At 47.4% G+C, this 11,395-nt stretch overlaps 1 protein-coding gene across 1 annotated transcript; it reads right to left on the bottom strand.

Annotated features, from left to right (window-relative positions):
* Positions 1–1,149: 1,149 nt before the first annotated feature.
* LOC120871968 (cationic amino acid transporter 3-like) lies at positions 1,150–7,106 on the bottom strand. Its single transcript, XM_040252065.1, is given in 12 exon segments — positions 1,150–1,537; positions 1,705–1,813; positions 2,085–2,251; positions 2,446–2,642; positions 2,852–2,954; positions 3,056–3,255; positions 3,424–3,646; positions 3,817–3,929; positions 4,135–4,222; positions 4,225–4,311; positions 6,011–6,169; positions 6,746–7,106. Coding segments are annotated over 12 exon segments (1,896 nt in total). The 3' UTR covers positions 1,150–1,448.
* Between the last annotated feature and the right edge of the window lie 4,289 nt (positions 7,107–11,395).

The following is an 11,395-nucleotide window of genomic DNA, read 5'->3' as shown; positions in this document are numbered from 1 at the left end:
TTGTCTGATATTAATACTGCTATGCCAGCTTTCTATGTTACTGTTTGCATGATGTATCTGTTTCTTTCCTTCTACTTCCAACCTATCTCTTTTCTCATGTTTAAATTGCAGCTCTTTTTTCTAAAGAAAGATTTGAGTTGCCATATAACAGGAACATGAATTTGTAATTTCAAATCCTCCCACAAAGCAAAGCTCAGGCTCAGATGACTTCTCTGCTTAAATTCTATCAAATACTTAAAGAAAAAATAATATGGACACTTTATAAGCTCTGTCAGAAAAAAAAAAGGAGTATGAGAACACGTTTAAAGTCATGAGTTGTTCAATAAAGCTGATTAGATTTTCAATTTTTTTTTAAGTGAAATTCTTTCTTTTAAATTCATTTTTAATCTCTTTTTCTTGTTTTCTGGCCACATTGCACAATGTTTAGAATCTTAGTTCCCCGACTGGAGTTTGAACCCTGGCCATGGTAGTTAAAGTGCAGAGTCCTAACTCCTGGACCTCCAAGGAATATCCTAAGTGTAACGCTTTTTCTTTTGTTTTATATATATATATATTTTTTTTTTTTTTCAATGTGGACCATTTTTAAGTCTTTATTGCTTCCATTTTATGTTCTGTTTTTTTTGGCCACGAGGTATGTGGCATCTTAGTTCCACAACCAGGGATCAAACAGGCACCCCCTGCATAAGAAGGCCAGGTCTTAACCACTGGATGGCCAGGAAAACCTCCTAAAGTGCAACTCTTGTCATAATATGGGCTTCCCTGGTAGCTCAGTTGGTAAAGAATCTGCCTGCAATGCAGGAGACCCCAGTTCGATACCTGGCTCAGGAAGATTTGCTGGAGAAGGGACAGGCTACCCACTCTAGTATCTTGGGCTTCCCTGGTAGTTCAACTGGTAAAGAATCCGCCAGCAGTGTGGGAGACCTGGGTTCAGTCTCTGAGTTGGGAAGATCCCTTGGAGAAGGGAAAGGCTGACCACTCCAGTATTCTGGCCTGGAGAGTTCCATGGACTGTATAGTCCATAGGGTCACAAAGAGTCAGACACAACTGAACGAGTTTCACTTTCTTGTCACAATACATGGTTACCTGTGTTTCCTTCCCATGTGACAGTTTACATGTTTTCTCTGGAAACAGGCACAAGGAGGCATTGCCTATGTTCCAGTTAATATTTTATTTCTTCCTCTGGTTTCTGGTTACATTTTTGTACATTTTTCATGAAAATTCACTTTTCTGGATGTGTATTATGCTTTTAAATGTTTCCATCAGCATTTACAGCATTAAAGTCACTTTGTCCACTAGCAATAAATACACGGCTGTAAACGCATTCCACCTTCACAGTCCACAGAGGCTCACAGTGCCCCTCGAACCAGCAGACCTTCCAGGGCATGGAGGGATTCCACACAGCATCCATGTCCTGTAGTTAAGACAATTCATCACTAGGGATGTTTCTGTTAAGTCTGAGAAGTGGAGGCTGCTGGCTGTTGATCATTGTTCTCCCCCGGGCTGTGTCGGATCCCATATCCAAAGTATATGGCAAATCCTAGGAGGGAAATGAGATAATGAGAAGGGAAAGTAGGTGCTCTCCTCATTTACAAATGCCCAATAGGGCTCCTATCATGGTGTCTGACACAGTTTAGGAGAGAGGTAGTAGGAAGAATATTGGGCTCTGTCACTCAAGAAGCCTCTGTAGCCCAAAAAACCACTCACCAATCGCCATCCAGATGCCAAATTGGGCCCAGGTCTGAGTGGTCATCTGTATCATCAAGTAAACATTCACTAAGCTGCTCACCAGGAAGATGGCAGGCAGAGCAGGGACCTGTGAGCAAAGTCAGTTCATTCCTGAACACATCCCAGATGTCTGAAAGGGAGACTCTACCCCATGTGGGCAGGAAGACTCCAGTCCTACTCAGACTGTGTGCTCAGTGCTTAGTGAGACTGAGTTTGTAAAGCACTGAGTGTGGATCAGGGAAGAGTTCATTGGTTTCAGCAAATCCCCTCATTGCCTGTCCAGCAAAGGATGTTTAGACCTAAAGCACGCAGACCCCCTTCACTTAAGGTGGACACTTTGGGCACATAAGGTCACCTACCTTGAAGTGTAGGGGAGAGGGGTCCTGGGGCTACCTCCAGATGATGATGGTGAACCCAGTGATGAGCAGCAGCAGCAGAACAGCCACTGTGGTGAGCACAGGGTCTCCAGAGAACACCTGGCTGGACCACTGGTACAGGATCAGGCTCAGGATTATCAGCAGAAGAACTTCAAGGGTCAAGGTGGAGACCAGGCTGGACCCAGAAGACAAAGATGTCAGGACCTCGGGTCACATCCCTCCCCAGGCTGCCCACATCAGGAGGGGCCATAATATCACCAAGACTCCTCAACTGACAAAATACACACTCCAGTACCATCCTTTCAATTTCAGAATATGACCAAGGAGAAATCCCACTGCTCACCAAGCAGGGAGGCACATCCATAGACAATCCGGCCAGATTTCCAGGTGGGGATGGTGCTGGGAGGGAACCACAGACTCTTTAGAATGCCTGAGATTCCTGCTTCAGGTTCAGATTCCAAAGGACCTCCTTCAACTTCAGGCTTTGTCTCAGTTTCCTCCTCTGTTTTCTCCTTGCTTCCGTTCTGGGCTGGTTGATACCTGAATTAGAAATATTAAAGCAATAGTAGTGACAGCCCCTCCTGCTGATCCAACATCAGTCTGTCTAATGCCTCTCTTTCCCCAATCAATGGTAGCAGGACATTGAGGAGGCAGCATGAAGGTAGAAGATGATTCCCTCCCCATCAACCCTCACAAGTCAAAGACCGCCACCACCCCCACCACCCCGTCCAGGTGTCATGGGGTCTCACCTGAGGACAAGGACAGAAAATGTCACCAGGGAGTAAGCGAGCAGGGACCAAAGTGACATGAGGTCCACCAGGTCAGTGAAGTCGAAGAGTAACGCCATGACCGCTGGGATGAGGGAGCAAAGACAGTGAGAGAAGAGTGAGAAACCACTGGAAATATGCAAGTTAAGAAGCATGATTTTAAAAGGGTGAGTTTTGTCTATTCACCTGCAAGAGTTCCAGGAACCAAGACGGCCATGATGGGGGTTCCTATGGGGGCAATGGTGCGGACAATGATGCGGGCATCAGTGGGGGCATCAGTTTGGGCATCGGTGGGGGCAGGGATCCAGGCAAGTCCCCGGAAAAGGAGCCCATCCTCTGCCATTGCATAGGTCAACTGAGCCATGATAAACATGATACTCAGAAGGCTGGAAGGGAAAATGGGAATGTGTGAGAAGGGGCTGAAGCAGGAGAGACCGGGGCTTTTGCTCCCTGGTCTACTTGGGGAAGATGTCTTTCTCTCTCATCTCTCAGTCCCGAGGGCTGGGGATACCCGAGCATCTGACAGTAGATGAAGAGAAAACCATGAGACTGACCTGTATAAAAGAATGCAGAGGGTGCCAACAGCCACGACATATTTGGCAGGCTCCCACCCAACATAGATGAAAGCCTGCGGCAAGGGGCTCTCAAGCTGAATCAGGTAGTAGGGCACCATGAGGGTGAGGGCTGCCGAGACACCAAAGCACACCAAAAAGCAGATGAAGAAGGAGATCATGACAGCCAAGGGGATGGACCACTGAGGACGGCTGGCTTTTCTCCCTGCAGGATGGAAGGAGGTATTGGGTCACTGGGGTTTCACTGGGGTGAAATCACAAAACCCACTTTACTCTTCAAGCTTCAAAAACAGCCTGACCTTCTACCCACCTCTGTGTCCAAAGGCAGCCCATTCTGTTCCCAAACCCCAATGGGACACACAATGCCCATGTTACCTGCACTGACAATGCGAGCAAAACCAACAAATGCGTAGAAACATGTAGCTGCTCCCTGGAGAATTCCATCAAAGCCAAAAGGCACAAACCCTCCAGAACCCAGAAGGCCCAAGCTATGGTGAGAGGAGGAAAGAGGAGGAATGTGAGTGAGGTGTGTTCGGCCATCTCTACTGGGCTCCTCCCTTAGTACCACAGGTCCTGGGCTGCAGGGACCCCCACACTTGGACCATCACCCCAGGTCTCATTAGTCCCCACCATGTTCCCAACTCAGCACACCACAGACACACGCATTACTACAACCAAAGGTACCCTCCTAACCTGTAGGCATCACCAGATCCAGCTGCAACCAATTGGTAGTCCTGTTCTGTGAGCTTCCAGTTGTGCGGGTCTCCCTTAATGAAGCCAAGACGATGATGAAGCTGAGGACCAAAATATTCAAGCCTGTGAACACTTTGTTAATCACGGTTGACTCATAAATTCTCAGAGCCAGGAGTCCTGTGGGAAAAATGGAAAATGAGACAACAAAATAACTAAATCCAGGACTCCCCTGGTGGTCCATTGGTTAAGACTCTGAGCTTCCACTGCAGGGAGCATAGGTTCAATCCCTGGTCTGGGAAGTTCCCCATGCATTGCAGTGAGGCTAGAGAAATTAATAACTAAATCCAGAAAGACAGAAAGCACACTAGTGGTTGCCCAGGGCTCGTGGTTGGTGGTTGTGGACAGAGGGACAGTGACTGCTCAGTGGGTACAGGGCTTCCTTTTGCTGTGATGAAAATGTTTGGAACTGGACGGGGTGGTGGTTACACAGCATTGGGAATGTACTAAGTGCCGCTAAATTGGACAATTGCAAATGGATATGTTCTTACTGTGACCATCATCTCACAATATCCATGTCTATCAGATCATCCTAAACTTTTACAATGCTGTATGTCAGCTGTTATTGTGGTTCAGTTGCTCAGTCATGTCTGATTCTTTGCGACCCCATGGACTGCAGCACGCCAGGCTCCCCTGTCCTTCACTATCTCCCACAGTTTGCTCAAACTCATGTCCATTGAGTCAACGATGCCATCCAATCATCTCTTCTCTGTGGTCCCCTTTCCCTCCTGCCTTCAGTCTTTCTCAACATCAGGATCTTTTCCAATGAGTCAGTTCTTCTCATCAGGTGGCCAAAGTATTGGAGCTTCTGTTTCAGCATCAGCTCTTCCAATAAATATTCAGGACTGATTTCCTTTAGGATTGACTGGTTGTATCTCCTTGCAGTCCAAGGGATTCTCAAGTCTTGTCCAGCACCACAATCAAAAGTATCCATTCTTTGGTACTCAGCCTTCTTTATGGTCCAACTCTCACATCTGTACATGACTACTAGAAAAACCGCAGCTTTGATTATATAGACCTTTATCAGCAGTGATGCTTCTGCTTTTTAATATGCTATCTAGGTTTGTCATAGCTCTTCTTCCAAGGAGCAAGTCCCTTTTAATTTCATGGCTGCAGTCACCATCCACAGTGATTTGGTAGCCCAAGAAAATAAAGTCTCTCACTGTTTCCAATTTTTCCCCATCTATTTGCCATGAAGTGAATTATATCTCAATAAAGCTAGGAAAAATAATAAAATGGTTAAATTTATGTGGATTTCCTTCAGTTAAAAGAAAATCTTTGATCTCAGTATGGAGGAAGAAACTTGTTGGTCTAGGTAAGTGATTCCCAGCTAGGATAATTTTGTGCCCCAAGGGATATTGGCACTGTCCGGAGACATTCCAATTGTCACAGTTTGGGGGCTGGCTGTTACTGGTATCTGGTACATAAAGATCACAGATGCTGCTCAACATCCAACAATGATTTTTTGAAGGGAACCCCTCTTGGCACGTGGGTTCTTAGTTCCCTAACCAGGGATTGAACCCGAACCTTCAGCAGTGAAAGCACAGTGTCCTAACCATTGGACCACCAGGGAATTCCCCCAACAATGATGTTTTATAAAGCAGAAATGCATAGGACAGCACCCCACACCAAAGAATGATCCAACCTAAATTACCAATAGTCCAAGGGTAGGCAAAAATGCTCTCTGTCTTGCCTTCCTCTCTTTCTTATTCCAAACCCTTTTTCCAGTCCTAACTCTCCACCCTCTGCCCCGAGCCTTCCCCAGGCCAGCTCCCCCTCCATACCTGCTCTTCCCTTTCCATCTCTGGTCTCCTCTCACCTGTGAGCAGCAGCACCAGGCCCAGGGCAAGAAAGTCTGGAAACGAGGCCAGGAAGTAGGGCATTTGCAGAGAGAAAGTTCCCCCTAATGCCTCAGAGATGTGGTTCCCAATCAGGCTGTCAAAAGTGGAGCTCCAGGCCCGGGCTATACAGGCAGTGGCTGCAGCAACAGAAGGAGGAATGTTTACGAGCAGACAGAATGTGAACCCCTATTATGCGCCGTGTGAGATATTTGGGGCAGGAGGTGAGCAAAAAAACACCTGATCTCAAAGAGTAACTCATGGGGCCGACAGGGGAGACCCAGGAGATTCACAGAAAGGCCAACTATTTCATATGCTAGGAGACAGAAGTGATGGAAAACAAAGAGACACAGGTAAATGGGAGTAGGAGGGACTAGATCAGAGTTGAATTTTTAAGTTGAGGTGTAAGGGAAGATCCAGGAAGGCAACAGCTGAGCAAAGACTTCACTGTGGTCAGGGGATGAGCGTAGGGACTTGCCTCCCTCTCACCCACTCCCTCCAGTTCCCTTTCCTCTGGTTTCTGGGTCCATCACTTAAGGAAAGCAGGATAGACCTGCGTGCCATGAGGTTGTGCAGTTTTCCTGCCACCATTCCCCCTCTCCCAACCCTGCCCTGAGGGTGGATAACAGGGTTCTGATGAATGAGTGAAGCCCCCACTCATCTCTCCTACTTTCTGCATCTTAAGGCCCACTTCTCCCCGTTCCCCATCATCTCACCAATAATTAAATACAGTAAGAGGTTCCAGCCAATGATGAAGGCGTACAGTTGTCCCATTGTAACATAGATGACAAAATACCCAGAAACAGGTCTTTCTACTCTGGCTGCCAACTCGACATAGCAGAGCCCAGACAACACAGTAGTCACGCCGGCCACCAGTAAGGAAAGGATGATTGCTGGTCCAGCAATGTATTTGGCCACTCCCCCAATCAGGATGTATATGCCAGCTCCCAACATGTTGTCCAAACCTATCACCACCAGGTCCAGGGTGTTTCAAGCTGGGGTCTCAAAACTCTCAGGTTTGTTTGGCTTCCTGCGGACCAGCTTCTGACCAAACTGGCGAAGATACTGACCCAGCATCGTAGACATAGTTGAGGGGGCTACGATCTGCTGAGAAAGCAAAACATGAAGTCACCAGTGATGTCCATCTGCCCTTGACCCTGGAAGCTCAATTGTACTGAGGAATGGAGGGATGGTGGGGAGCAGGTGGTAAAGGACACACTGAGAAAGTTCTCTCTGTGTGAACTTTGGTTTCTTCAAACGTAAAGAAGATTTTTAATATATTTCAAGGTTACTCGAAGATTTGCTTGAAGAGAAGTGAGGGGGGTGAGAATTCATCTTCCCAAATGTGCCACTTTGCCTCAGGGATTCTTTATGAGCTAAAGGTAATTAAGAGCCAGAAGGCTTGGAAAGAGCTTCCTGCCACTCCCTTGTCTGCGTGTGTTAGTTGCTCAGTCATGTCTTTGCAACCCCAATAGACTACTGTGTCCATGGGGTTCTCCAGGCAAAGATACTGGAGTGGGTTGCCATGCCCTCCTCCAGGGGATCGTCCTAACCCAGGGATTGAACCCAGATCTCCTGCACTGCAGGCAGATTCTTTACCATCTGAGCCACCCTTAAGCCACTCGCCAATATACAAATATTGTATGATTCCACTTCCATGAAGTATTGAGAGGAGTCAGAGCCACAGAGACAGAAAGTAGAATGGTGGTTTGCCAGGGGCTGGGGTTAAGGGGGAAATGGGAAGGTATTGTTAAATAGGGCACAGTTTCCATTTTACAAGATACAAAAGAGCTCTTCAGATTGGCTGGACAGCAATGTAAATACACTTAACATTACTGAACTGTGCACTTAAAAATGATGTAGATGGGAATCCCTGGCAGTCCAGTGGCTCGGAGTAAGAACTTTCACTGCCATGGACCCGCATTTGATCCCTAGTGGGGGAACTAAGATTCCCCCACCCACAGATCCCTAAGGCGGCACTGTGAACCATGTGGGTGTTAGGGTTGAATTTTTCAAAAAACAGTTATGATGGTAAATATTATGTATATTTTACTACCTTTTTGCTGTTGCTGTTGCCCATGATAAATAATAGAGACCAGCTTCAAAGTGTTGCTGGGTGTAACAAACCCTAAGGTGATTTAATATAAATCAACATAGCATTAACTTGAACAAACTCAGGTGGTGGTGAAGAACAGGGAAGCCTGGTGTGCCGCAGTCCATAGGGTCGCGAAGAGACGGACATGACTGAGTGACTGAACAAAAACCTACCTTCATCCCCTACAGACACCAACACCTGCTGTTGTATCAGCAGATGAGGAACTCATAGATTCAAAAAGTGGACGGTATACAAGAGACCAAAGTTGGTGGCCCACATATTATAGGCCCTGTAGAAGGACAATCTTCACTATTGTTTGAGCACAAGTATCACCCGTCTGTCCCCCTCAAAAAAAAAAAAGTGATAAAGAGGCTGCCTGCCAATGCAGGAGATGTAAGAGAGGCTGGTTCGATCCCTGGGTTGGGAAGATCCCCTGGAGCAGGAAATGGCAACCTACTCCAGTATTCTTGCCTGGAGAATCCTATGGACAGAGGAGCCTGGTGGGCTACAGTCCATAGGGTCGCAAAGAGTCAGACAGGCTGAAGTGACTTAGCACACACTCAAGACCTCCAGGCACTGATCTAACCTCCCCTCCCGCTGCCCCCCAACTAATTCTCACACAAAACACAAGAGCTCCCAGCTCCTGTTTTCATCTGTAAAACGGGTCTCTCCACACTCAGTCAGGAGCCAGGCTGACCCCTCTGCACTCTGGGGTTGCAGAGGTCTCTTTGGGAGGATGTGAACTCAGCGCCCAGTCTCCCACAGGAGAGGGTGACCCGAGACTTACTGGATCCTTGGAGCAGAGCCTGGAGCACTGGTCAGTCAGGGAGGCTGAGGGTAAGCCGTGCGGGGCTGGAGCTGAGACATCTCCAAGAACCGAAGCGGGGAGTCCTGAGCACAGCAGACAGTCCTCACCCTGGGTTGTTGGGGTGGAGATGGGGCTGGGCGGGCGGGGACCATCTGCTGTGTTGCTATCAGCCCTGACTCCTCTGTGGTTACCCTCAGGGGAGGTTCTGAGAGGGTTTTGTGTTTTTTTTTTTTTTTAAGTAGTTAAGATGATTGTGTGTTAATTAATTAGGTTCCTGACTGGTATGCTTGGTCTCTGTGGCTGCACGCAGGCTTTCTCTACTTGGAGCGAGTGGGGGCTACTCTTTGTGGCGGTGCAGGAGCTTCTCACGGCTGCGACTTCTCTTGTGGAGCACGGGCTCTGGGGCAGGCGGGCTGCACTAGCTGTGCCTTGTGGCCTCACTAGTCCTGGCTCTAAGAACGGGCTCAGGAATTGCAGGGCACAGGTTTAGTCGCTCTAAGGCGTGTTGAATCTTCCTTGATCAGGGATCGAACCTGAGTTCCCTGCATTGGCCAGCAGATTGTCTACCACCAGGGAAGGCCCTGAGATGTTTTCTTTGTTGTAGTAAAGTACACACAACAAAATGTACTGTTTAATTCATGTTAAGTGTCCAGTTCAATCATGTTCTCTGTGTGTGTGTGCGCGCTAAGTCACTTGAGTCGTGTCCGATTCTTTGCAACCCCGCAAGGTTCCTCTGCCCGTGGGAGTCTCCAGGCAAGAATACTGGAGGGGCTTGCCACTTCCTCCTCCAGGGGATCTTCCCGACCCAGGGACTGAACCCGGGTCTTCCACATCTCCTGCCTGGGCACCCGGGTTCTTTACCACTTGTGCCACTTGGAAAGCCCCTCAGTCATGTTAGGTGTATTCATATTCTGTGCAACCAAATTCCAGAACATTTTTCACCTGGCAATGCTGAATCTCTGCTCCTATTAAACAACAATTCCTTCTTTTTCCTTTTCCGGTTCCTGGCAATCACCATTCTACTTTCTGTCTCTGTGAATCTGATGACTCTACAGCCTTCACTTAAATGGAAGGACACAGTAGTTCTCAAGTGTAGTCACGCTTATTTTACTGCGTATGATATCTGCAAGCTGCATGCATCATGTGTTAGAATTCCCTTCCTTTCTAGTGCTGAGTAATACTCTATTATTGGTACATATCACATTGGCTTATCCATTCTTTGGTCACTGGGCACTTGGGTTGCCTTCATGTTTTAATTATTGTGAAAAATGCTGTTATGACCATGGGTGCACTCTCAGTTCTTTTTGGTATATCCTTAGAGGTAGAATTGCTAGATCACAAAGTTTTAAGATTTTTATCTGCTTGTGATGGAGAAGATGTTCACATATTGAGGTATGGGGAAGTCATTTTGCTTATACATGCTTCATCTTGAACTGTCCATGAACTAAAACAGCCTGTTTAACTCTCACAGCTCATCTGCTTTAACCATTGAGGTAAAGAGCATCTGGTGTGAAGATAAGAACGAGTAACTCCCTTCTAATGGTGTCCATATTAACACTTCCTCCAAGATAAAGTTCCCTTCCTAGACACCAGGGTCCTGCTGTCTCACTGTCTACATACTAAGTCTGTCTCTTTTGAAACCTTGAAGGAATACACCCTGTCCTGTGCGATGCATGTTCTCTGTTTGGATGTGGTATAAGACTGTGCTGGAATCCATGCTTCAGTGGAACAGTTCTGAGAATTCCCTGGCAGTACTCTGTACGTCCTCTGCAGTGGGCATGGGTTCGATCCCTGGTTTGAGAACTAAGGACCTTCCACCCTCCCCTCCTTCTTCATGCCATGAAGCTGGGCCAAAAAAAAAAAAAAGAAAAGAAAACCAGAGCAGTTCTTCAGAGTTATTTAACTGGCTGCCTCCCAGGCTATAGTGTTCAGCTTGGCTCAAATAAAACTCTTTTATTCCTGTTAGATTGTTTATTGAGTCTTTCCATGGACACTTGAACTCATTTGATCATAAAGGACCATGAGATGTGTGAGTTGTAAGACTTGGGACCCGACTTACAACTCTGCTCCCTCCCAGTCCTCTTGCTGGACTCCCCACTGCCTGCACATGACCTGAGACACTCTAGTGTGGGGGGACACACAAGCCCAGCTGGACCCCAACCAGGAGAAGGGGAGCTTAAGGACTCTGATGTTAATTCAAGCAACACAACATGGAACCAGCATCTCACGTGCACCCAACCTTGCACAAAGGATGGAAGAGGGTAAAAGGGGTGTGACTTGGTCTGCTTCTTCAGGGAGCTCTGTTTGCTGGGAGAGCTGAGCACAGAGACAGAGAAGAAAAACGATCCAAGAGATCAGGAGCCCTGCTCCTCCTGGAAGGAAAACCCGAGAGTGAGAGGGGAATGTTGCAGCTTTGGAGGATGCTAGTGAAGTGTTGACTACATTCTGACCCGAGTCAAGTGA

Source organism: Oryx dammah, unplaced genomic scaffold, assembly GCF_014754425.2.
Source record: "Oryx dammah isolate SB20612 unplaced genomic scaffold, SCBI_Odam_1.1 HiC_scaffold_13, whole genome shotgun sequence".
Classification (NCBI taxonomy): domain Eukaryota; kingdom Metazoa; phylum Chordata; class Mammalia; order Artiodactyla; family Bovidae; genus Oryx; species Oryx dammah.
Note: the sequence above shows the minus strand (reverse complement) of the source record. Positions and strands in the feature narration are given on the sequence as shown.